The sequence below is a fragment of the Penicillium malachiteum genome (assembly GCF_028827825.1).
Source record: "Penicillium malachiteum strain IBT 17515 chromosome Unknown utg000003l:1.0-4950554.0:1.0-4952489.0, whole genome shotgun sequence".
Lineage (NCBI taxonomy): Eukaryota > Fungi > Ascomycota > Eurotiomycetes > Eurotiales > Aspergillaceae > Penicillium > Penicillium malachiteum.
The window spans coordinates 4,255,753-4,281,752 of NW_026643096.1; the positions used below are offsets into that span (position 1 = coordinate 4,255,753).

Here is a 26,000-nt window from a genome sequence, read left to right on the forward strand (position 1 = left end):
TTCCAGCACTTGGGAAGCTCTTGCACACTTCCAGGCAGCTTGGCCTTAACCTTTCGGTGTATCTCTCAGCGTTGTCCCCCTTCCAAGGATCTGTCTCTCTTCGAATGCGGATTTCATTGTCAAACCACTAAGGGATTGGAAGGATTCTGTTCGTGATCTCCTCGGTATTGACTTTGCGTTTAGCAAATAGGAGATTCACCAATATGGGCTCGACGAGAGGAATACCCCATAAACAGTTGAGAATATCCGTTGAGGGTATCAGATCTAAATCAAGGTTCCTAGGGAAACCCAGGCGTGAAAACTTGGTGAATTGCCCAATTGCGATCATTGTCCTTCCAGCTCGAGGGGTTCGAGGAAAATATGCCTAATTGTATGAAAGAGATTTCTGATCATCTGAAGTTACTATGAAGTAAGCTAATTTGATGGACAGCTGGCTGTAGTCGCCAGTTGACCGAGTGTGAAATAATTGGCTCTTTTAAGAGCATCTCCTGCCCTTGGGCTTGATTTGCAACATGGCGATTGCCGCTGCGTGTTGCCCCACAGAGGACATGTAGCCCTTGTAGACGAATAAGAATGGGATTTCGAAAGCTAGGGAAAACAAGACTCAGAGGAGCAGGTGGAACTAGGTATGGTTTTCCAATCACAATCGACCCAAAGGTTACGTATGAGTCCTGTTCAATGACCGCGTTGGTTTTACCCGGATATTGTAACCCATTTGGACGGCGGTCCTCATCGCATAAGACATAGTACCTACAAGACATAATATGTCTTATGAATGGGTGCGAATGCCAACCCGCTCGACCAGATGATTGGAGCCGGCCCCAGCGGCGGGATCGAGTGAGGTTCCGAGTCGAATGTCACTAGGAGAGTCGAAGTTCATCGATCGGCTTTTCCAGTGCCAGGCGGTTCATTTTTTGCTCAAGATGACAATGAAGCCATGGACCAAGGTAAACTGGATAGCTTTGTTGGCCCACCTTTCCCACGCCCTAGATCTGGTTCTCTGCTAGCTTTCGGTTGTTTTCCCTCTTGCGTGCGGCACTTCAATTCGATTAAATTGACCTATTATGCGTTGCCTTCTGTGCGTAACAGACAAGGAGATATGGTGTAGGCCTCACGCTCATATGTAGGAAACCGAATTTCCGAGAAAAGTATCTGGAGTAATCAAAGATAGATATAATCTACTACGATTTCTCTCCCCTTCTGGACCTAAAGATGCATTGAGCGCATGGGAATGGCGGTAGCCATTGGATTTGCGGTAGTTGTCATTGAATTTGACCACTTGTTCTCTCCGTTCGACAGGTCCGGTTAGTGTAGATGGTCGTATAATTCAGTCTGGGGAATCGATGGGTAGGTGCAGTCACTATAACGCCAGCGGCATGGAACTGCGTTATCGGGAAAGTCCCAATCATCAAGTCCCAAAACCCTTTGGTGAAGTATTTACCCTTTGTTTCTTTTGTGAACTTCGCTGGTTTTTGTTGTCGCATTTCCCGAGCGCTAGCATACCTTATCCATGGATAGAGACTGACTCCTGCATGTGGAGCAAGCGTCCACGGGTTTTTTGTTTCCTCAGGCTATATGCTGGTCGACCAAATGTCGAATCAGACATAGGCAGACGTGAACAAAGAGCTCCCGGCTATGGGTTTGTCGAGATCTCTTGTCGAGAATAACCAGCTCAATGTCTGTATGTTCGTTGATCACATGTGCAGAGTTAAACTGCAAAAGACGGAAAGGTACGGAAAGGTAGTCCTAGGTAGCCATTGTTAGAGCGGTAAAATACTTTCTGTAGACTGATACCACACCTTTTCTTTGCTGGTTTTCTTGATGAAGAAAGACAGATTTCAACTACAAGTTGAAGTTCACAGTGGCAACCTGGAGTGCAAATATCTTCAACTTGAAGTTGGGTTATAGTACTTGAGGTATCTCTGACTAGAGTCAAAGATTTCAGGACAGGATAGACCTGGCTACCCAGCTTGAACCTGGAACCTTCGAAAAGATGGATCTTAGATTCATGGGATTTGGCTCTCTGTAACTGTGAATGGAGATTGAAGGATGATTTACTCACTGGGACCAGGTTCATGAGGAAGTTGAGTTGAGCCTGCCTGTGATTATATTCAAGTTTAGGACCATGGTAAGACTAGATGTGGTAAGAAGGTAAAATTCAAAGAGGTTGATGTTCAGGATCAAGGTTTTTTACCTTGTAATTAAATAGAAGCTCAAGGCGATCAAACTGTAGTTTTGTAGATGAGTGATGATGAGGAAGAAAACTTGAGTGAGAGTGGGAGGTTCTAGTTATTTGCTGCCAGTGGTCAAAACTTGAATAAATATCAAATGAGCTCAAACTTGAAGAAAAGCTTCTCTAATTCGATGTCACTATCAGCAACCTTGCACTTACCAGCAGTAACATGATATACCAGTGAGTATATCAGGACTGCCTTAAGAGGTTCAAGTTGAATACTAAACCACATCATTCTCTTCATCAATCATTTGAATTAATTTAGTGATGTTTGGGCGATGAATCAGCTAGCTGAAGAATAATATTCTTCAAGTTCTATACTCATCCATATGAGAATATCCAATGCGAAATACCAGTGAGATCTTCACTTTTCACCCGGTTCAATTGAGGACAATTATTCAAGTTGAATGGAAAGTGCTCAATCTAGGTTGAATATAATCATACGAGTCCTGAGATTATATTAGTATTTAGATGAAACAATATCTAGCTACTGAAATGATAGTACTAATAGCACAGTATTCAGATATGTATTGAGAACAAGATATTTTATAATGTACATGACAGAGACAACATCTCTGATGAAATAGACAATGATACACGAAGATTTTGACAAATGGATATGACAGATCTATCCAAATGTGTCTTCCGAAATGCAGGAAAAAGTCCAAGGAATGTCAATTAAGCCCATTGTCTGGGATGCTTCAACACATCCATGATTTCCTTCTCACTGGTCTTATCCTCCGCCAGTTCATCCTCGTCCACTGGCATACTCTCCGTCCTTGTACCGGAAACTGGATCCATATAAGCCCAGCTAGCGGTACGAGGGAGACTCATAAGAATACTCTCAACACGAGCGTTCGGTGTTCGCAAACCGAAGCTAGTACCACGGTCATAGACGAGGTTAAACTCAACATAGCGACCACGACGCAGTTGTTGCCATTCCTTCTGGGAAGGTGTGTAGGACATATCCTTTCGTCGTTCGATAATGGGGACGTAGGAGGGTAGGAAGGAAGCAAGACCATCTGAGACGAAAGAGAACAGAGTCTCCTGTGGGTTTGATGAAGAGCTAGTAGAGGATTGCAGGAAGTTTGCATCAAGGTCATCGAAGAAGATACCGCCTACTCCGCGACATTCGCCGCGGTGGGGGAGGTAGAAGTATTTATCGCACCAAGCCTTGAACTTCGGGTAGTAGGTCGCGTCGTGACGATCACAGGTATCCTTGATAGTCTTGTGGAAGTGCTGAGCATCCTCTGGGAAGAGGTATGTGGGTGTAAGATCGGTACCACCACCAAACCACCAGTTCTTATCACCGTTGATTGGGTCCTTGGGGTCTGAAGTCTCGAAGTAGCGGTAGTTCAGGTGAACAGTAGGAGCCATGGGGTTGTGAGGGTGCAGGACGAGTGAAAGGCCCGCAGCGAAGAAGCTGAGGGAATCAACGTCGGAGCCCACGAAGGACTTGTGATCGGCGCGCATCTTCTCAATGGCGGGTCGGGGCAGCTCGCCGTATACAACGGAGACGTTCACGCCGGCCTTTTCGAAGACATTGCCGTCCTGCAAGACGCAGGAAATGCCACCACCACCGTTGGGGCGCGTCCAGGTATCCTGCTTGAACTCCTTTCCGTCTATCCTGCTCAATTCCTCGATGATCTTTTGCTGTTGCTCCTTGATGAGTTTCTCCATTCGAAGGCGCATGGGGGAAGACTCGGTGATGGCGGACGATTGCTTCAAGGCTGCGTCCAGTTCGGCAATGGATGGGGAGTCGAGTTCGGTGACTTCGCCTGTAGCCTACACTAGTATTAGAAAGGTTGCCATATTGGATTAAAGGACGAGAGACTTCGTACCATGGAGTATATGATTGCGCCAATGAAAGGCACACCAACTGCAAGCCGCAGGTAGGGTCGCCAGACAGTGAACTCCCCTTTCTGCTTGGGAGGTTGACCAGTAGCAAAGCCACGGGATGATCTGCTAGCATTTTGAGCGATTGGCCGAGTAGAGCGACTCTGGAGCTGGCTCAAAGTCCTGCGCAGAGGTTGGAAGGATCGCGACGCCATTTTTGCGGAGGTTGGTTGGGCGAGCGGAGGATGTTCCGGGTTGAAAATATGTATATACTGGGGGTACACCGGTTCAAATTGAAAGCCTGTGTACAGTACCGCGGTTTGAGCGCTTAGTCGGTCCTCCAAGGGCCCTTACAGTCACGACGTCGTAGAATTCCTCGTACGACATCAGACATCAGGCCACGGCAGGAGTTTGTTTCGTTTGTTTTGATGAGATAAGCGATAAGGTGGTAGCTGTGATTGGCTGATTAGACTTCCGTACTATATAGAGAGAAATAATATAGTAGGAGTACTACATAGTATTCCAAGGTTCTAGTAAATGATTTTTAAAATGAGTAGGTATTCATATGAGCTGATTAGGAGCTATGGTCGTAAAATTGAGTACAGGATTGAATGTTGTACTATTCGGCTCTAGTACAAGTTCGCACCCTGGAGCAGGTATTCTTTGCACCACCTTTGTTGATATTTGCATAGTAGTGATTACTAGTACCAGTACCTATAAGAAATACTAAATTTTTTCATGGTCCTGTCCAATAGATACATAAAATGATTTAAATTGTAAACGCAGTTTTTTTCCATTAGAAATGCTAGGTAATATACGTGCATATGACCAGAAACAAGACACCAGTCACACTGCCTAGTATTCAGCACAATCAGATGTATCATCCAGTAGCTGTACATACTACATACTAGATAAAATGGAGCTACTAGTACTTTCACTCTTACAGCACTAAGTTCATTACCTGCCCAGGTGGAATTGGAAAAATCTTGAACAGGGGTCTTTCATAAAGGACATACGGAGTACGGAGTACATATTGTACATATAGTGGATCTGCCCTATGTGGAGTGACACTAACCATTCCTGTAGAAAATGAGGCTCTACTGAACCACTTGTCAACTCCGAGGTCTCAAAATGTGACTCACCCTTTTTATTATATGATATACGTAGTTCAACTTATAAGTACTACTCAAGAGTGCTCCTCTTTGTAGACATTGTACAGCCACTATCTTATCTGCTTATCAGTGGAGAACCTATCCGGAGTAGACCGAGCACCTTGGTGTTAATTATGACGGCACGCTCGGGAAGGGCTTCGGGCAGTTTATGGCTTGCTTCTTCCAATTGCTGATATGCAGAAGGATCTAGAAAGATTTCTAGACCATTCAATTTGTCTTATCGGAATATAGAAAACTCGAAGTTATACATAAATACTCTTGTTTGCATGACCTCTTCCCGTGACCTCGAGAACGCGTGACACACCGCCTCACCGCCTGATTGCGCTCTTAGTAACGTCAGCGGGGGTTTGCCAGCTGCCTTTTGTCATCACCCCTCTCACTTTCATCTATCTTGATCCTTTTAACATCTTTCCCATCACTCTTACATCTCGCGGATCATTCCTCACCGTCGTCCTGCTGGACTTTGAATCTGCTCTCCACAACATCTACTACTCCACCAGACCCGCTTTATTACTTATCAACCTTATCAACCATGCGTTCCAAGTTCAAGGACGAGCACCCTTTTGAGAAGCGCAAGGCTGAGGCCGAGCGTATCCGTCAGAAGTACACCGACCGTATCCCAGTAAGTCTTGGATTAGGTGCCCATTTTTGCGAAAACGGAGTTTTATATACCTTGCGATCGTGGAAATCGGGTCCAGGCCCATCTTGACCGCTTCTTCAGCTAACAGCCATTTGCAGGTCATCTGTGAGAAGGTCGAGAAATCCGACATCGCGACTATCGACAAGAAGAAGTATCTTGTCCCCGCCGACCTCACCGTTGGTCAGTTCGTCTACGTCATTCGCAAGCGTATCAAGCTCTCCCCCGAGAAGGCGATCTTCATCTTCGTTGATGAGGTGCTGCCTCCTACTGCCGCGCTGATGAGCAGCATCTACGAGGAGCACAAGGATGAGGATGGCTTCCTCTACATTACGTACGTTCGAGCCTCATATCCAGGTTTTTGCTGTCAAACTATATACTAATATATATTTAGATACTCCGGCGAGAACACCTTCGGTGACCTGTAAAGGTTGATCATGAATATCCTCTGTTACTTCTTGAGAATATCTCCAGGTCTTCACTGATCTGATGCTGGGAATTTTGGGAACGGGATAACAGAAGCAACCTTACAACAGCGTTTTTCTCTTACGGACGGACATGCGGCGTTTCGTGGCGTTGTGCACATTGTTTGCACTCTTTTGACTTTTTTTCCCTCCTATTTGCTCGGCGAACTAGCAGCCCTATCTGGCTCTCAATAACATAACAAATGAAATCAAATTTCGTCTGACTAGTTGAGTGCTTATCTACTGTGACTCAGTATAATAAGTGCGATGAGTAAGTCCGCACTCTACTCCGTACATAACTAAATATTTACCGGAAAGACCCGGTAGAATCGAAAGTAGTAGCTATTCAACTTCAAATGTTACAGGTTGACAGGCACAATAATAATACTTTTTGTACCTGCATAGTCCTCAGTAAGAGCCGAACCTTGGAACGGTAGACCCGTAACCCCGTTGAGCCCCCGGTCCCCGGGTTACTGACCAGTTGACAAACCCGAAAATCATCTCCGACTCCGGCCGTCTTCTCCCCTAATCGAGCCTAGCGTCCCACCCGCGTGCCCAGATAAAATTTACCAGGCACATGTTCCTGACGCATTAACACCGTTACACATCTTTCTCAATCCCTCAAAATGTCTCCTGCTATTGCCCAAGCCGGTGCTGGCGCCGCCGCCAAAGATGTCAAGAAGGAGTCTGCTACTGCTCGTCTCCTCGGCTCCGGTATGAAGTCCTCAATGGTGCACAGGCGCAGGGGAATGAGAATCAACTTGCTAACACCAATTTAGGCTGTTCTGGTATCGCTGAATTGGCTGTCTTCCACCCTGTATGAATCAATTCATGAATATGTGACTGGACTGTGAATTAATGATATTTAGGTCGATACCACTGCGAAGCGTTTGATGAGCAACCAGTCTCGGGTATGTTCAATGCGATCTGATCTACAAAGTATTGAAATCATTTTTAATCATTATTCTATCCTAGATCTCCAACGTCACCCAATTCAATCAGGTTGTCTTTAAGGAGTATGCCGACGCCACTGCTGGTCGCAAATTCACCTCGCTTTTCCCCGGTTTGGGCTACGCTGCGGGTTACAAGGTCCGTTTCCCAATACAAACTCAAGTCCCTAGTTGATAATTTGCTGACGATCATTTGTTTTGAATAGGTTCTTCAGCGTATCTACAAGTATGGTGGTCAGCCTTTTGCTCGCGACTACTTAGCTCAGCACTACGGTAACGAGTTCGATAACGCGTTCGGAAAGGGTAATGGAAAGGCTATTATGCACGCCACCGCTGGCAGGTGAGTCACAGCCTGTAAAACACATCACAGATATATAAATACTGATTCTGATATTCCCATAGTCTCGTCGGTATCGGTGAGATCGTCCTCCTCCCTCTGGACGTCCTGAAGATTAAGCGTCAGACCAACCCCGAGGCCTTCCGTGGCCGTGGTCTCTTCAAGATCATTTCCGATGAGGGCATGGGTCTGTACCGTGGTGCTGGCTGGACAGCAGCCCGTAACGCTCCCGGATCATTCGCGGTAAGTAATCATCCCGACATGGTCTGATGGACCCGCTCGCTTACAACTTCACACTAGCTCTTCGGTGGATCTGCTTTCGCCAAGGAATACATTTACGGTCTTACCGACTACAACAAGGCTACCTGGAAGCAGAACTTCGTTGCCTCCGTGGCCGGTGCTAGTGCTTCCTTGATTGTTTCCGCTCCTCTGGATGTTATCAAGACTCGTATCCAGAACCGCAACTTCGAGAACCCCGAGTCTGGATTCCGCATTGTTTCTACCATGCTTAAGAACGAGGGTGCTTTCAGTTTGTTCAAGGGATTGACCCCTAAGCTGCTGATGACTGGTCCCAAGTTGGTTTTCAGCTTCTGGCTGGCACAGACTTTGATCCCTGCTTTTGGTCAGGTTGTATAGACGAGAGGAGAGAGCGAGATACATAAGGAGTTTTCTTTTGTTTAGCCTTGGCGTTTTGATAACTCCCCTCTCGGTTTTCATTTTTTTCATTTTCTTTTCTCTTCGTTCTTGGGACAACCTTTCGGTCCTTAGGACTTTGTATTTTCACCCTCTTACATGGTTTATTCTCCTCCGATGGGGTTCGCATTAGTCAAGTTAAAACAAAAGCTTCCAGACTCAAATTATTCGAAAATTCTTCCTAGAACCCACATTGATCTACTTGGATCCATGGAACATAAAAACAATTTTTGAACCCCGATCATTGGGGTATCACGTGATATATTAGAACCGGAGAATCCCAAGCTCCCGACATTCGAATCAAGTAGCTACATTATCTCAACCTCATTCAAAATGGCAGCCTACCTCATTTCTCGGTAAGACACAAAATACACCCATCCATCCGTACATTTGTACAGTAAATTAACAAGAACTAGCATAGGAGATCCCCTCTTCGCCCTAACAATGGGCATCGCAGCCTCCATGTCCCGAATCCGTCGCGATCAACAAGAAAAGAACCCCGAGAAAGCATCTGAGATTGGCTATGGCACTGTGTTACAAACTGGACAGAGAAGACTACAGCGCTGGTGGAATGGCGATTTCCAGCATTTGTGAGCTGCATTGCAGTAATCTGCAGTTGCAGGCAGGTCTAGACCCAATCGTCTGATCATGATCATGATCTGCAGTTCAGAACGAATCAGATCGAATTCGGGGTTCTTTTGGCTTCGGTATTGCCTATTGTACAGGAGTTGGTGTTTTGGTTTTGGCCCAGGTGGCAGTGCTACATCTACATCTACATCTACATCTACATCTACAACATGTAATGATTCTACCTTTCATGGTATAGGACTTTTTTTCTCTGCTAGTTTTGAGATTGAGCTTGATCTCTAGAAATGAGGATGCTGCTTACAGTATGTTCAATGAATATTTTGTCTATTGGACACAATTGGATACAATTCTTCGTTTATACACTTTGCTTAAGTACTTGGACTGGGGTGATCGCTATAAATGTGATTCATCTTGGTAAAATGCCATACGTCAGTACATAGGAATAAAGATGCGCATTAGCGGGATATGAATTTGAGTTCTAAAGTTTCGTTTATTCTGCACAAAAGTTTGGTGCTACTATGCTTAATCGTAACTTGAGGCAGTGGGTGGAAGACTGAGATATCTGGAGTCCATGAGGTTAAACCTTGGGCCATATTCACATACTCAACCTTGGAAGTACTCAGTCAGTAGTATCTACGGGTGATGCAGCAACCCAGCTAGTTGGAAGAGGTCTAAGGCTTCAAATGTTAATAGACCACTGTTACTACAGTCCATCTGGGGAAGACAGACGAAGAGCAACTCAATTTACAGATGCAAGATTTACATTTACTGATGAAAGGTTTTGAATTAAAATTTTTGATTCGCTGGCTTTTACCAGCAGAGATAACCTTGTATCTATGCAATCCGCAATAAAAAGGAAAACTCGATATCCCATAATTTCGTAAAACAAGACATGAAAGAAAAAAACCGAAGCCACTCAAAGAGCATCGTAAAATAAAAAATTAAAGCGAGACGCTTAGTCGAGCTCCTCGGGCTTCTCCTCAACATCATCGGGCTGGCGAGCACCACCGGCACCGGGGGCACCGGCAGCACCGCCGTAGGCAGCGGAGATGATGGGGTTGGCAACACCCTCAAGCTCCTTCTGCTGGGACTCGTACTCGTCCTTCTCAGCAGTCTGGTTGGCGTCGAGCCAGGTGATGACCTCGTCGATCTTGGCCTCAACCTTCTTCTTGTCATCCTCGGAAATCTGGAGCTTGCCCTCGGACAGAGTGTTCTTGAGAGAGTAGGCGTAGGACTCGAGACCGTTCTTGGCCTGGATACGGGAAGACTCAGCCTCATCCTCGGCCTTGTACTTCTCGGCCTCGGAAAGCATGCGCTCGATCTCCTCCTTGGACAGACGACCCTTGTCGTTGGTGATGGTGATCTGGTGGGACTTGCCGGTACCCTTCTCGACGGCAGAGACGTTCATGATTCCGTTGGCGTCCAGGTCGAAGGTAACCTCAATCTGGGGAACACCACGAGGGGCAGGGGGGATACCAGTAAGCTCGAACTTGCCGAGCAGGTTGTTGTCCTTGGTGCGAGCACGCTCACCCTCGAAGACCTGGATCAGGACACCGGGCTGGTTGTCGGAGTAGGTGGAGAAGGTCTCGGACTTCTTGGTGGGGATAGTGGTGTTACGCTTGATCAGAGCAGTCATGACACCACCGGCAGTCTCGATACCGAGGGACAGAGGAGCGACATCAAGCAGCAGAATCTCGTTGGTGGACTTGGAAGAAGTGTCACCGGACAGAATAGCGGCCTGGACGGCAGCACCGTAGGCGACGGCCTCATCGGGGTTAATGGACTTGTTGGCGTCCTTGTTGAAGAAGTCGGAGACGAGCTTCTGGATCTTGGGGATACGGGTGGAACCACCGACCAGGACGATCTCGTGGACGGAGGACTTGTCAATCTTGGCATCACGGAGGACACGCTCAACGGGCTCCATGGTGGAGCGGAAGAGGTCCTGGCAGAGCTCCTCGAAGCGGGCACGGGTGATGGAGGTGTAGAAATCAACACCCTCGAAGAGAGAGTCAATCTCGATGGAGGTCTGAGCAGCGGAAGAGAGGGTACGCTTGGCACGCTCGCAAGCGGTGCGGAGACGGCGCAGAGCACGGGCGTTGGTGGTCAGGTCCTTCTTGTGCTTACGCTTGAACTCGTTGACGAAGTGGTTGACGAGACGGTTGTCGAAATCCTCACCACCCAAGTGGGTGTCACCAGCAGTAGACTTAACCTCGAAGATACCCTCCTCAATGGTCAGGAGAGAGACATCGAAAGTACCACCACCCAGATCGAAGATCAGGACGTTACGCTCACCCTCAGTCTTCTTGTCAAGACCGTAGGCAATAGCGGCGGCAGTGGGCTCGTTGATGATACGGAGAACGTTGAGACCGGCAATGAGACCGGCGTCCTTGGTAGCCTGACGCTGGGAGTCGTTGAAGTAGGCAGGGACAGTGATGACAGCGTTGTTGACGGTGCCACCGAGGTAAGCCTCAGCGGTCTCACGCATCTTAACCAGGATCATAGCGGAAATCTCCTCAGGAGTGAACTGTTTGGCCTCACCCTTGAACTCAACCTCGATGATAGGCTTGGTGGCCTTGTCAACGATCTTGAAGGGCCAGTGCTTCATATCAGCCTGAACCTCAGCGTCGGCAAAACGACGACCGATCAGACGCTTGGCATCGAAAACGGTGTTGTGAGGATTCATGGCGACCTGGTTCTTGGCGGCATCACCGATGAGACGCTCGGAGTCGGTGAAGGCAACGAACGAAGGGGTGGTACGGTTACCCTGGTCGTTGGCGATGATCTCAATGCGGTCATCACGGAAGACACCCACACAGGAGTAGGTGGTACCCAAATCGATACCGACGGCGGGGGCCATTGTGAAATATGTGTGTGATAGAAAGAGTCGTTAAAAAAAAGGAAATCGTGAGAAAGACTCAATGGATAGTGTACAGGTAAGGGAGGGAGAGAGGGAAGAAGTTTTTGGGGGGTATGAAAGTTGAGGAAGAAAAAAAAGAGATGTGGGCAGCGAAATCGTGCTATATAGTGAGCGGTGTATTGCTCAGAAGCTTCTAGTAGGGTAGCTTCCATGGGCATCCATGAGATTCCATGGGCTTCGATGCCCCAGCAACAAGCTATCAATGCCCCTTTCATGAAAGGGCCCAGTGGTTCCAGATGGGTCCAGTGGGTTCAGGCTACATTCTACAGGCTACAGGGATATTCTGAAAGAATTGGGCGTCAATAAAGAGTTGGGATTAGATTCTTTTTGTTAGATGACTCTTTTTTTTACTGCATGGCGGGGCAAAAAAGTATGATGTAATCGTGGGATAAGTCAGAGTTTGCACAAAGCGCACAGAGCACAGACTCACAGACTAATAGAGAAGCACGAGAGCCACATTTTAACAAGGGGGGCAACCGGGGCAACCAAAAGAGTTGATACATTGAAATACGGTATTAATGTACGTCACTTTATTTCTTCCTTAGTCTCACCAAGATTGCGTGAGGTAATGTCGTATTGTATGGTCATGGGTGAAAGACCCAGCGGGCGTCATGATGAATTCATTACTGATGACTCATGTTGGGTTAGACCCGTGGACACCTGAGGCAATTAATATTAGTAAGGCAGACATTGAGGCAACAAAGAAATATCAGACATCCAATGGAGGTGCTTCTAGAGTATTTCCTAATTGAGTCATTCAAGTTTGCCCAGGTACTAAAGAACAATTTTGGACTTTTACTTTCCTCTGGTTCTCCTATTACTAAGTCCCATCATACGGAAGGCCGACACTACTTTTGGCATACTATTCAAACAAAGTCTAACATCCAAAAAGCTCTCATTATGATGGAAAGACTAGTCAATTCTGAGCGACGGAGCTATGGATATACCACTGGCAACCGGAATTTTTCTTCTCTCAAACTTCATCTGCTCGCTTTTCAAAGTTCCCACTGGTCTTTACTATTCATCCCAAGATCACCACAATGCTCAAAGTAAAATATCAACCTCTTACCTCGAGTTTCCACTCGTATCAATCTGCCTTTTGGAAGGAAAGAGAATCTCGGGGAGAAGCAATCCGTCGATTGATTCATGCCGAGCAACATTTGCGTGAACTAGTTCAACTCGAAGAAAAATTACAGCGTAAGATCAAGGCTTCAGAAAAAGCCACGTCTATCGATCCCGATCACAACCCCCAATTTTTGAATACAATCCAAGCTCTAGACGAGCTACAGCCCCAGATTGCTTCGGCCGAGTATACACTTCACCAAAAATAGGCTGGCATTGTTGTGTCTCTAAGAGAGCTTTATGATCTCTTAAGAGAGGATCCTCAGAGGTTTATGCGCCCAGAACTAGTAAAAGATTGTGCTAGCCAAGGTGGATGCTGTGGTCGTGATTGCGGGTGTTGCGCGAGGAGAGGATCATCACTAAGAAAAAAGGGCATTGGCCATTGTACTGTGGAATGTTGGTGCTGCTCTAGCTCGCGAGGCTTTGAATTTACAGATGCACAGAAAATGGCCCGTAAAGATGATTGGAAATCTGCGTTGAAAGAGCGAGCATCGCCATTTGCTTCAACACTGGCCATATCCTTCATTTGCCCCCAGAGTTTCCTGAGCCCAAGCCCACTGGCAGATGGGAGAGATTTGTGTCCAGGAGAAGAATCCATTTCTCCAGCCTGAAAGTAGCCTCTCGGGATATCAAAAACTTGCTATATGGCTCCTATTGAAGAATGGTCCCATGTCCTTCAAATGTGAAATCCTATGATGTTATTATCTTTAATTCTTCGAATTGTGTCTTTTATCATTACCCAAGCGGCTACCAGTATTGATATACTATGCTCCAGCTCAAGTTCTGTATAGCACTTGAGTAGTCCCCACTAGCAGTCTCAAGTGCTTTCAAATTTTACTAGTGCCTAGGTGAACTTAGAACTAACTACAAATCTGCCTAAGTACTACCTACTAGTAGGACTCAGAGTACCAGTGGCTTCAAGTTCAAATTTCGGATATCTCTTTGTACAAGAACCTTGGAACCATCTGATGTATCATGGTGGTCTAGTACATACCTGATCTGTTAGTACAGAGTTATCTAGGCGACGGTGATATATGCCAGTGTAAGGCAAAACTCCGAGTCATATTATTACATTCAGGCTGGGCTCTAGATCCATACATAGTCAAATTTCCATCAGTGTATCATGACCATTTGATTTTTTTGTAATCCACAAAACTTCCAAGGTTGAAATCATAAATCAAAAAGCACTTGAGTACCAAAAAGAGGGAGCCCTAATTAGGCAGGGACCCTGATAACGCCATCCACGCCATCTCTCAAGTGCTCACTTGCCCAGGTGATTGTACTAGTCGCAACTTTCAATGTTACTTCTACTTCTTGATCCGAGTCTCGGAATTCGCCGTTTACTTTGTTTGTTCCCATTTTCGATTGGCTCGCTGATTATTCCTGCTTGAAGAAAAACCATGTTCCCAGTCTAAAGTTTGTCAAAGGTCACATTCTTGATTGGTGATTTGGAGTTATTGTGAGTTACACTGAGTATAGGAGCCCTGGAGAAGAATATGGAAATCTCCCCGAGGTGACGGGAATTTTTACTGCTCTCTTCTCCTCTCCCAGCCATCCTCTGGTATTCATCCTTGAAAGTATCACCTCCGGTTAACATCTTGCAGACTACAATCAAGATACAATGGATTTACTGGGTCGACTCAAATGGCGTGGTGGCCCCCAGTCTCGCTCTCCGGAAGAAAATAACACCACCCAGACTGAAGAACCACCCAAGGAAGGTCTCCCAAGTGCGATTCGTCCCGATGAAGAAAAAGCACAAGAAGAAACAGTCGCCATCGAGGAAGAAAGCCATCATGATCCTGAAATCGCCGCATTGCCACTCCAAGTGCGCCAACTCATTAACCTCAGGGATGATCCAACCCTCCCCACAATCACCTTCCGTTACTTTGTTCTCACAGTAATTTTTGTGATCCCAGGTGCATTCTTATCCCAGATGAGTCACTTCCGCACTACCCAAGCGCCATACTCTGTCTTTTTCGTCCAAATTGCCTGTCACTATGCTGGTCATTTCCTTGCCAAGATACTCCCAGCATGGAAAATTGGCCTAGGGAATTGGTCGTTCAGTTTGAATCCTGGCCCCTGGAGTATTAAGGAGCATGTTCTTGTCACTGTGACTGCCGCATCAGGCGCAACCTACAACTTAGGCTATGGTCCAATCGTCCTTGCAGAACTTTGGTATGGAACACGGATCCAGCCGGCCGTTGCTATTTTCTTCATGTGGGCTATAGTTTGGACGGGGTACTCTTTCGCAGCGCTTGCTCGTCAGATATTATTACCTGATCCTGATTATATCTGGCCACAGGCTTTGATGCAAACCACATTGTTTGAGACATTTCGGAAACAAGATACCTCATCGCCTATGGCTCGACGACAAATGAAGGTCTTCTTCTTTGCTATCTTGGGCATGACTCTATGGCAGTTCTTGCCAGAGTATGTCTTTCCATTTCTTTCATCACTGGCCTTTCTTTGCTGGGTTGCTCCTCGAAACCCAGTTGCCAACTTCATTGGATCCGGTCTTGGAGGAATGGGATTCCTGAACTTGTCTCTGGATTGGTCCAACATCAATTGGAACGGGTCATCTATCATGCTCACACCGTTTTGGACACAAGTGATTCTATTTTTGGCCTTTGCTTTCAGTTGTTGGGTTCTCATCCCTGCAGCTAAATATGGCAATTTGGGCTCATACAAGCATGGCCTTATGTCCAATAGTCTTTTGCTGGCCAATGGGACTAACTACCCTACTTTGAAAGTACTCACGCCTGAGTTCCGTTTGAACGAGACAGCATATGAGCAATATGGCCCTATGTATATGGGGTTGCAAAATGTTTGGGCCACGTTCTTTGATTACGCGAAGTTGCCAGCTGCAATTACTTGGATTGCAACTTTCGGTTACGTGCAGCTCAAGGGAAACCTCAGCAAGATTCTTTCCAGCCTCAAGGAGAGAAAGTCAGCCCAAAACCAAAGTATTCATCACCAGTACCACGACCGTCTTAACATGATTCAGAGACAGTACGAAGAGATCCCACTATGGTGGTACCTACTTCTTTTCCTGGTTGCTTTCGTCATCCTGATAACTTGTATCGCATGCGGATATCTTTTTATCCCAATCTGGACTCTTTTCGTTGCATTGGCCAGTGCAGCAATCTTCGTTATCCCTTTTGCATGGCTATATGCAATATCCAACTACCAGCTGGAGACAGGGTCATTTAACGAGTTGATGTACGGATATATGGTTCATACCAAAGCAGGATCGGGCCACCAACATCCCTGCGGCCCATCAGTCTACGGATCGATTGCGGGGGACGCCTGGTATAGGGCTCAGTACATGCTCCAAGACCAGAAGATCGGACACTACATGCACATTCCACCACGGGCGATCTTCTTCAGCCAGGTCTTTGGCACTCTGATGGGCGTTCCGATAAATTATGCCGTTATGCGCTGGGTGATGGATACGAAAGGAGATTACTTGACCGGCAAAAAGACCGATCCTCTGAATCAGTGGACTGGCCAAAGTCTTCGTTCTTCAAACACTATGGGTGTGCAATATGCCGTGCTCGGTCCGAAGAGACTGTTTGCTGAATCTGAGATGACACCCCTCCCATGGTCTTTCCTCGTTGGAGCTGTCATTCCACCTATTCTGTTTATCTTTCACCGCTACTTTCCCAAGCTCCGGATTGACCTTTGGAACGTGAGTATCTTCTTTGGTGGATTGGCGATGTTCTATGGGAATATCAGCACGGGGAACACCTCTGCGATCATCGGCGGGTACATCGTGATGTACTGGGCATATCGACGACACTTTGAGGGGTGGAAGCGGTACAATTACTTGCTTGCTGCTGCGTTCGATGCAGGGTTCAACCTGAACATGCTCCTTATATTCTTCTTCTTTGGAGCTGGAAAGCAGATTTCGATGCCACATTGGTGGGGGAACAATTCTGTGTCGGTGGAACGGTGCTTTGCTATGGAATAGGGTTTCAAGGAATTAGCTCGCAGAAGTTAGTTATCCGATACTAAATATTTAATAATTCAACATCGATTAATTCAGATAATATCCATGGATGATTCTAGGGTGGGACTTTTGTAGAGGAGTAGGTAACGATTCCCCTACGGATGTAAGTAACAGTCCAGTTCGGTATGTAAATATAGGCGCTTAGCTAGATATCATTGGAATGGTCCATTTGATATGGCTCCTCAACCAAGTACATACCTTTTCTAATTTCCTTGCTAGAGCGCCGGTTTACCAGTTGACGTCAGATGAACCGTACTTGGTACCTGTTGATGCCTGGGGCAAACAGTCCCACACAAATCATAATAACGAATCAGATCACGAGATCTCAGCGTCCCTTACTGTTGCGGGTTGTTTTGCCTGGAGAGCTACCTTACTTTGCAGACCGTCTCTTTTAAATTCCCCCTCTCCTCTCACTCCCTTCATCCTTCCCACCCTCCACTTCAAAACATATCCACCATTCACAATGGGTGACCACGCTACTACCAACGCTCCCACCAACGCCTCTGAATTCGAGAAGGGCAAGGGCAAAGCCACTGACCCCACCAATGAGATGAGCATGGACGAGGAGAGCTCTGACGAGAGTGAGCCTGAAGTTGTGAGTCCAATCGATCTGATACGATATCCATTTTACATACTGACGCGTCACAGGAACAGCAAGGTACGCCCCACAATCACCTCCCACTCGATTGAACATTCCACCTTCCACACTTCCACACTTCTCCATTATACATATACTAATCCTAGCACAGATGAGGACGAAGACATGGACAATAACCTCGAGCCCATCGACCAGAGCAACATCATTCAGGGTGGTCGTCGCACACGCGGAAAGGTGATCAACTACGCCGATCTCGCCGAGCAGAACAAGGCCGAGATGGATGACGACGAGGAGGATGACGAGGAGTATGAGGGTGCTGCTGATGATGACAATGACCATGAGATGCGCGGTTAAACTCCTTACGATTTGCTTGAGGGTTCCGGCGCTGGAGGCAGTCTTATCTTGTCATGAGATTTATCTAGACAGGATCTTATGAGTCCGTCTTAACCTTGTTTTAGGCGTGACTATGATTCAATGAATTGGTTGATGACTTTGAAAGTACTCTGTAATGTATACCTGGGTAGATTGGATCGATTGAGTATGGCTGAAGAGTATGATGTATGCGCGGCGCTAAGTGATCACCGATCACCGATCATCACACTCTAGTACTTATTGTAAACAGATAGAAATATAATCTCAGCTTAATTGACTCTACTAAAGCGTTATATCTGCAACAGTCTCTTTATATTCCAATGTTTATTTCTCAGTTCCTCCGCGGTTGAGTGTTGTGAATAACATTGTATGGGTCATCACGTGCAAGGCAACAAGTCCGGGATACGCATACGCTATGGCCACCTGTAATTTGCTGCATTCAGGGTCTCGCACAACTCACACCCAAACATGTCTCCTAATTGACGAGCGAACTCATGAGAAATTGATAAAGAATTTCCTTGGTTAATTAACCAGCTCATCATGGCTTCACGGTTGGTCCTCCTTTTTATCTTCGGAACTGAATGACTTGAATCAGTTCTAGTTCAGAACCGGAGATTCTACTGCATACTTGAATAAGTACTGATTCTGATTTCTAGATTCCCACGTCGTGATCCTCGAGCTTCGTCTTCCCTTTTTGATTCCTATGGTGGAAATTCCCGTCCTGCTAGTAGGTCACCTGCGCCCGGTGGATATGGATACGGAGGGTACTCTAGTCCGGGGAATGGATATGGAAATGGGAGTGCAGATGCGAATGCTGGTCCTTCATATCGCAGTGCGACACCAGATAAGAAGTGAGTGGATTATACTACCAACCGATTATGGGTATGAGTCTAACTGTTGTAGGGGCCACTACTCCGATGCGGTACTATCGTCACTTGAGTCACAGAATGATTCGGAGGTAGAAGGAATTACTGCGAAGGTGAAGATGCTGAAAGATGTAAGTGTACATCCTGGAAGTATATTGGTACCGAGACTAATTTATTAGCTCACTATGGCTATCGGCGACGAAATCAGAGATACTACGCATATGACCGATCTCGAAAGCTCATTCGAAAACACCCGAGTTCGACTCCGCGGAAACATGAATCGAATGCTGCGCATGGCTGAGCGCACGGGTGTCGGTTGGAGAGTTTGGTTTGGGTTCTTCTGTGCTGTATTCTTCCTGTTCTTTTACGTATGGGTGTTCTAGTGGACTTGATGTCCTGGTATCCTATACATGATCCTGATGCCTTTAATTCTGAAGCGGTTTTTTTCCTGAATCCTGTGGCGCATACTTATATAGTATTCTTACGCATGGTTTGGCTGGTGTTTGGCGTTGCTGGGGGTACAGTTGACTTGATGTACAAGTACATAATACATATCATTCCTAACAGCTGGAGGGTCGTTTTTGTAGCTCATTATCGTACACACCCAAGCGCTCATACAAATACACAAGCGCCACATCTGCATCATACAAACTTGAACTGTTCCAAGCTGTTATCAAGCCCACAGTATCATGACAGACTGTCTCGTGGTCCTCCAACATGACGAGGATATCTCCGACCATACACACGCTGACTACCTTGACTCGTAATCGACGCACGCAGGTCATCATCCTCATACAGTAGACTGCTCGAATCAATGGCGTCGCCGCCTCCACTCCACCTGTTGATGAATCTGCTCTGAGCAGCTGTCTCGCGCGCGCGATGCATGATAGGTGTCGGTAGCATGCCGCTGCGACTGTTCGGGGTACTCGTTCTGAAATTCTCCGCGAATCGACTGCGAACAACACCTTCTTCCTGGTCGTTCTCCTCGTCCTCATAATCGTCCTCCTCTTCTGTATCCGTATGCTGCCATTCACCCTCCTGCTCAGAACCATCCTCCACAGCATCAGGAATTTCCGCATCAAGATCTCGACTCATGCCCTCATCAGCCTCAGGAATTTCCGCATCAAGATCCCGACTCATGCCCTCATCAGCCTCGGGAATCTCTGCATCAAGATCCCGATACATACCCTCATCAGATGAACGTTCAGGGATATCCGAATCCCAATGATCGAATCCGTCCGAGTTGTACACCGAAGTAAAATCAACATCGTCAAGATTTTCCCTAGGAATATCATCATCCAAATCGCGTTCCAAATAAGTCTCCTCATCAAGTTCATCCTCCTCAAGACCTTCCTCCCCTTCTTCAATCAATCCCTCAGCATCGACATCCGCATCAGGGATATCATCATCAAGATCTCTTTCCATCCCTTCATCCTCTTCACCCTGCGTCATACCAAGATCATCATCCATCATGCCTTCAACATTCATTTCCGCAGCCGCAGCTTGCAGAGCCTCTTCGCGCTCAGCTTCTTCCTCTTTCATGCCTAGCATAGTCTTCGCGCATCCAGCAGGTCGGATCCAGGAACAGCCGAATCCTGCGATATTCTGTTTTCGGGCGCGGAGTGCTCGTTCTTCCATTGCGAGGGTCGCGAGACTATTTGCTGGTGACCGTGAGGGCATGAAGGCTCGATGTGTTGGAGTAACATGGCGACGAGGGTGAGTTGGGTCGTGGGATTGGTGGGAGGAGGAGCGGTATGGATTTGAAGGACCGAACCAGAGTTCGTGTGACTGTGATCTTTTGTTAGATTAGATCTGAAGGGTTGAGAGGGGGGACTTGCGTCTGTTGGGGCTAGGAGTGGTAGGGATAGCATTTTGGAGGACTGGTTTGCGATTGTGTAGAGCTTGGAAGGCGCGAGGAGAGGTGATGCGATCTTCGTTAGATGGCGCGGTCTTTAAGATTGGGTTGAGTAGGGAGGATCAAGGTGAAGATTTGATCAGGCCGCGATTGTTCAGGTTTAGAGATGATGCTAGACCATGTCGGGCGACGCCGAGAAATTAGTTAAGGTGTTAAGGTGTTGAACCAGATCTTGGATTACTCAAGTGCTGGAAAAGTCCGCGGCTCCACCATAACATTGGCAATTGCGGGGAATCACTATGGAGATATGAGTATAATGTGATTTTGTCAGTATATTAAGTCTTTATTTGTCTGTTCTTTATAATAAAAAAGTGTTTAGATTACGAGCTATCTGAATGATATTTTTCGGTGAATATTTAACTATTCAAGTACATCAGGCCATGTACTGTACTGTCTAGTATGTACTGCACAATATACCCTGGAATGTGACTATCTAATTCATTCTAACCCTTTTTGATCCAACGTTGACCTGAACCATGGAAAGCTATATATTATTCAGTAAAAAAAACAAATAATATAACTTGTATCAATGCTACCTAAAAAGTTCACAACCAACTTGAAGGGTAGTATACTAGTACTAGTTTGGATGGTAATGATCTCAATTTATATCATAATGATACAATTGTCCTACATGGATACCATGATCTTCAACTTCAAGTTGAAGTTTCTAGGACTCGTCTTAGTGAGCTTTTCCATCAGACCATTCAAATGTTTTACTTATATAAAATCCACAAATCCAACTTGAAATCTGACATTGAACATTCAACTCTATCTAGCTTGGTTCAGAACAAGGTACTACATACATACACGCTTTTGGCATTATTCTGCCTTGAAGAGGCACACCATGTACAACTTGAAGGATCATAATTCGAATGTTTATGCTCCGTCATTCCCCACTGTCTGTCTACTTCTCAAGTAGACGTTTCTTCTTGTTAGGTTTTGGTCTGGAAGACCGAGCCGCCAAGTACTCGCTTGGATGTCGTCGAAACTGTCAAAGATCTGGGCATTGAGAATATCTCATTCAATCCCAGAGCCTGGAAATCCAGCCGTTTCCCGGGTTCGAGATTCAAAGGAAGATAATCCCCAGGATTCTCATGACTTGGTTCACTCCGGTACCCACATCATAATCCCACCACCCGACAATCCCAAAGTCATAGAGAACGAACCCCTCAACACAAACCCCAAGCTCCGATAAAGCTGTTCCCCATCTATACTAGCCTCCAACCCAACCGGAACGCCCTCACTCCTCGCCCTAGAGAGAGCCTCGTGCATAAGTCTGCGCCCGATACCCTTGCGCTGATACTTGGACGAAACAACCACGCTCTGCGCGTGCCATCTATTCCCGTACTTGATCTTCATGTCTGGGTTCTCCCAGTATATCTCTTCATCTTTTTTGCAAGATGCGAGGAAAGTAGACAAAGCCTTATGATCCAATGAGCGATCTGGAGATATGATCCTTAACACCATGGTGTATGATTTGAACCACCATGTTTCCAGAGTCCGGAATAATGAGGATTGAGATGAGATCAATTCTCTAGCTGATGCATCTTCACCTAGTCGGATGAATTGGGCGTAGCCCATTGGGGTTTGATCTGATCCTGATCCCGGGTTCGCTATTGCGACGAACCCGATGCTTCGTGGATTAAGGTAGCGGCCATGAATCATCTGAATAAAGCGGCGAGTGACATGGTCAGGGTATTCGTGTCGATGTGGACACAGATAGCTGTTTAGTTCTGAGTCGAAGTATTCTGTTGCGGCTATTTGGGCTATTATGGGGATATCGGATGGTTGAATACGTCTGATGAGGTATTCGTCGGCTACCGTAGATGTGATCTGGTGGAGATTCAATTGGATGTCTCAAAGGATTGAGCTTGGTATTGATCAATATTCAATAAATATTTTATGGATTCATATTTCAATGAGTTATGAGTTTCAATGGTGGGCTAGTTACCTAGCTTAATTAGGTAGGGTAATGAGTCACCACCTCGTATTCCCAATCCAATCCGAGCAGAACTAACATTTGAAGAATGAGAACTTGAAGTGACAGTTGAGCCCAATCTCAATGAACGCCTGTTCGAGTATGCAGAATCAGACGTCATGTTGAAGATCTCGCCAGCACAGCAATACTGTTCTTTGTACGAAGTAAATTCAGGTAATTAAGCCTGTAATGTCCTGTAATCGTTTGGAACCACCTTGGTAGACGCACTACTGAAGCCAACACGGCACGACTATTGAGGCTATCCGAAAACGCCCGAGACTAGTCATTTCCACCTATTGACCATCAGGAGACCGGTGAACCCAAAGTGGACAAGTGAGAACAAGTGAGAACGAGAAACATCTCGGGAAAAGTCGGAGTTTGAGTGCTACTCCATATAGAGAAAGCTACCCCAAGTTCCATTGTGGCACGCACCCTGGTCTTATATTATTTTACCTTGCATATTATTGGTCTGAATATGGTGATCAAGTGATATCCACTTTGTGGATCCGGGGTGATCATTTACAGAGATTCAACCTTGAAAGTTGAGATTTGCCAGTGTGTACGCAGTAAATATGATCATTTTCGATGAATGATATCTTACACGGGTTCAAGTCCACATTGATTATGTATAAGTCCCTGATGGTTGAGATATCCGCATAGAGAAGAGCAAAGAAGACCGGATTGGGTTATGGTCTATGGTATACCAATTCCGGGCTACTTCCCCTGGACAATAAAGATGAAAGACTTGGATCTAAGCCCAATGTGATATGATTGATTGAAGGTTAAGCCAAGACTCAATGCGACTATACTTCCTCCTTCTCGTACTCTGCCGAGTAATTCTTGCCGCTCCAGCAAAGCCAAGCCTATCGGGTAAATGGATGGAACGTCAGGTAAGCTATGAATTTAATAGTTGAATGAACAAAATGAATGTAGCTAATTGATTGAAGAGAATATATGCTCAAAAAGAGTCAGCTACTGTCCAGCGAATAAAGCAAGGTCAGGCCATTCAAGTTTCACCAGTAAGTACGGAGTACTCAGATTCCATCTGGGCAGGATTATGGTATGGTAACTAATACTAGCATGCCAGGGTCACCAATCATGCATGTATGAGGATGCTTATTTAGATTTTCGCTTAAAACACGAAACTCATTAACGGACTTTTGTCTATTAAAAATATGCATCTGCATCTGCAAATCTGGTTGACCATCCAAATTGGCAGGGAACGCTGAACCAGTTAGAGTCAGGTTACTAGTACTAGTCTGGAGTCATATGTACAATGGATAGCATTTCCGAGGAGTATACACTACCACACCATCCTCATACCACTGAATGTGGCAATTAGTGGCCTGTTTACTAGTACCCTAATAGATGTGGGTTGATTCTATTCTATTCTGTTCTCTGTTCTCCGTACCGATTAAGACAAAATAGGAGAAAGGATCCTTACCGATCGGCCGATAGGAATACCAAAAAGATCGGGAAACGAAGCGGAGAATCAATTAGTGATTCCTCTGGTGGGGTTATGTATTCGAATTATCAAGAATCTTATCATTTACTCACCCGCTTCACGTGTTCATCGGAGGATTCCCGGATGAATGCTTAAGTCCGAATCGGGGTAAACGAAGTTCGAAGTTCTTCAATTAGACCCAGACCAATTTCCAATGGAGCATTCCCCGTTGATGAACACGAACGTGGAGAGAACTGCGGAGAGAGGAAAAAAAGGGGGGGGGATCGACTGGGTGATTTTCTGGGGGTGAATTATATGGACGAGTGAGAATGTAGATAATTTCTGGTAAGCCGCGATAAGCAGTTGATGACCTTAAAGGATGAGCTGGGGGAAATCACATTCAACCGGGTGCGGAGCATCTCATAGGTAGGAGGGGAGGGGTTGGAGCGAAATCGGGGTCAAGAATCATAGAATGATTGGTTGGATGAAGGGGGTGCAGCAATTAGGGAGGAGAGGAAGATTCCGGAGAGCTTGGCCGTTGTCGGAATGGCGGGTATTATTGAGTATTGGTATGTACTGTATTGATGTATTGGGGATCTGGAGGAGCTGCACCTGGGCACATGTGGAGGCTCGGGAATGGGGCCTTAATGTATGAATCTGAGTAAGGAGTAGTTGATTCTTGGCAGGCACTGTTGCCAAGTCAAGTACAAAGACGCATGAATCAATTTATTTATTTTTTACTCTTACTTCTGCTCTGATAATTGTTTAAGATCTTAAGTGTAAATATGTATTTCCCCCCCAGAAACTAAGGAACATTTTTTTGGAACTGAAATAAGCATGCAGCATTGCCCCACAAATCCCCGTTTACTTGAACCAACCCGTATCATTTCTTAATAATCAAGGATGATTTTCGTGGTCTGTAACCGTCTGTTTGCGGCTACGGACCAATAAAATGATCGGAATCAGAGGGGCCGTTTGGTGGCTCCACCACCCGGGCATGCGTCCACCCTGTGGATGTGGATGAGGTCATAAAAGACTACAGGGAACAGGTTAATTGCATGAGTATCTAGAATTTAGAAGGAATAAGTGTCTAATATGCATCTAATAAATGCCTAAGTATAATATAGGTATTAATACTGGGATATCAAAATTACTATGAAAGTTTTCAAGTATAATAAGTATCAATACAATACCATACAGGATCTCACTCTTGACGTAGCAGAAAGCTAATCGTTTGCTCTCAGAGGTTACAATGTCTTCTCTCTGATTGGTTAGACTACGCTTATCTCGACTGCTCGTAATCATAATGATTATCATTACTCGACTTATACAGTCTGTTCTTCATATGGAATGCCTGTTTTCGGTCATATTGGTCATACTACTAAGAGGGGTTCGTGTATTATTTAAGTAGTTTCGATAATTAAAATATCCACTCATTTAACCCCAATTTATTACCTAGGTATAGGGCAACATTGAACTAAATAGTGTGAAAGGGACGGTAAAAGGTAAATACCGGAATCATAAGCCTCGCCACGACCTCTCCATCTAGGGAATAATACCCCACACGTATTTTACTTGGAGTCTCGGAGCATCTGCCTGCAATCCCCGGACCTGTTGTCCTGTTATCCTGCCGGAATCGCTCGACTCTTTTTTTTTTTAATCCCACCCCTCCTTTCTACTTTCCTTCTTTCACTCTCTTCCCCATTTTGATTCCCCTCTCGCGAAAATCGGGTCTCATCTGCACCTCACCAGTCTCATACTACAACCGGTGACGACACGACATCCTCTTATCGACCATCGCTCCTTCTCTCCCCGCTCCAAAAAAGGATCCCCGCGGACATCTTCAGGCAAATTGCCTTTTCAAAAATT

The 26,000-nt window shown here is 45.9% G+C and overlaps 10 protein-coding genes across 10 annotated transcripts; 6 read left to right on the plus strand and 4 right to left on the minus strand.

The window, feature by feature from the left end:
• Positions 1-2,911: 2,911 nt before the first annotated feature.
• On the minus strand, positions 2,912-4,284 carry hem13 (coproporphyrinogen oxidase; the record flags this gene model as incomplete). The annotated part of the gene is made up of 2 exons (XM_057091324.1): positions 2,912-4,018; positions 4,075-4,284. The coding sequence occupies 2 exons, from the start codon at positions 4,282-4,284 to the stop codon at positions 2,912-2,914; spliced, it is 1,317 nt and encodes a 438-aa protein (XP_056946065.1).
• A 1,489-nt stretch (positions 4,285-5,773) lies between these two features.
• On the plus strand, positions 5,774-6,306 carry N7483_007888 (autophagy-related protein 8; the record flags this gene model as incomplete). Its single annotated transcript, XM_057091325.1, has 3 exons — positions 5,774-5,863; positions 5,980-6,212; positions 6,273-6,306. 3 exons carry the CDS (start codon positions 5,774-5,776, stop codon positions 6,304-6,306), a joined length of 357 nt encoding a protein of 118 aa, XP_056946066.1.
• A 662-nt stretch (positions 6,307-6,968) lies between these two features.
• On the plus strand, positions 6,969-8,265 carry N7483_007889 (putative mitochondrial GTP/GDP transporter Ggc1; the record flags this gene model as incomplete). Its single annotated transcript, XM_057091326.1, has 7 exons — positions 6,969-7,056; positions 7,122-7,159; positions 7,212-7,253; positions 7,318-7,431; positions 7,499-7,632; positions 7,695-7,872; positions 7,930-8,265. The coding sequence occupies 7 exons, from the start codon at positions 6,969-6,971 to the stop codon at positions 8,263-8,265; spliced, it is 930 nt and encodes a 309-aa protein (XP_056946067.1).
• Positions 8,266-8,655: 390 nt separating this feature from the next.
• On the plus strand, positions 8,656-8,916 carry N7483_007890 (uncharacterized protein; the record flags this gene model as incomplete). Its single annotated transcript, XM_057091327.1, has 2 exons — positions 8,656-8,678; positions 8,739-8,916. 2 exons carry the CDS (start codon positions 8,656-8,658, stop codon positions 8,914-8,916), a joined length of 201 nt encoding a protein of 66 aa, XP_056946068.1.
• Positions 8,917-9,865: 949 nt separating this feature from the next.
• hsp70 (molecular chaperone Hsp70) lies at positions 9,866-11,767 on the minus strand (the record flags this gene model as incomplete). The annotated part of the gene is made up of 1 exon (XM_057091328.1): positions 9,866-11,767. One exon carries the CDS (start codon positions 11,765-11,767, stop codon positions 9,866-9,868), a length of 1,902 nt encoding a protein of 633 aa, XP_056946069.1.
• Positions 11,768-14,570: 2,803 nt separating this feature from the next.
• Positions 14,571-16,919, plus strand: N7483_007892 (OPT family oligopeptide transporter; the record flags this gene model as incomplete). Its single annotated transcript, XM_057091329.1, has 1 exon — positions 14,571-16,919. The coding sequence occupies one exon, from the start codon at positions 14,571-14,573 to the stop codon at positions 16,917-16,919; it is 2,349 nt and encodes a 782-aa protein (XP_056946070.1).
• A 502-nt stretch (positions 16,920-17,421) lies between these two features.
• On the plus strand, positions 17,422-17,910 carry N7483_007893 (histone H2A.Z-specific chaperone CHZ1; the record flags this gene model as incomplete). The annotated part of the gene is made up of 3 exons (XM_057091330.1): positions 17,422-17,553; positions 17,607-17,616; positions 17,708-17,910. 3 exons carry the CDS (start codon positions 17,422-17,424, stop codon positions 17,908-17,910), a joined length of 345 nt encoding a protein of 114 aa, XP_056946071.1.
• Positions 17,911-18,567: 657 nt separating this feature from the next.
• On the plus strand, positions 18,568-19,177 carry N7483_007894 (SNARE domain- containing protein; the record flags this gene model as incomplete). Its single annotated transcript, XM_057091331.1, has 3 exons — positions 18,568-18,779; positions 18,832-18,925; positions 18,974-19,177. The coding sequence occupies 3 exons, from the start codon at positions 18,568-18,570 to the stop codon at positions 19,175-19,177; spliced, it is 510 nt and encodes a 169-aa protein (XP_056946072.1).
• A 304-nt stretch (positions 19,178-19,481) lies between these two features.
• N7483_007895 (uncharacterized protein) lies at positions 19,482-20,474 on the minus strand (the record flags this gene model as incomplete). Its single annotated transcript, XM_057091332.1, has 1 exon — positions 19,482-20,474. The coding sequence occupies one exon, from the start codon at positions 20,472-20,474 to the stop codon at positions 19,482-19,484; it is 993 nt and encodes a 330-aa protein (XP_056946073.1).
• A 1,339-nt stretch (positions 20,475-21,813) lies between these two features.
• On the minus strand, positions 21,814-22,729 carry N7483_007896 (acyl-CoA N-acyltransferase; the record flags this gene model as incomplete). The annotated part of the gene is made up of 2 exons (XM_057091333.1): positions 21,814-22,542; positions 22,691-22,729. The coding sequence occupies 2 exons, from the start codon at positions 22,727-22,729 to the stop codon at positions 21,814-21,816; spliced, it is 768 nt and encodes a 255-aa protein (XP_056946074.1).
• Positions 22,730-26,000: the final 3,271 nt, after the last annotated feature.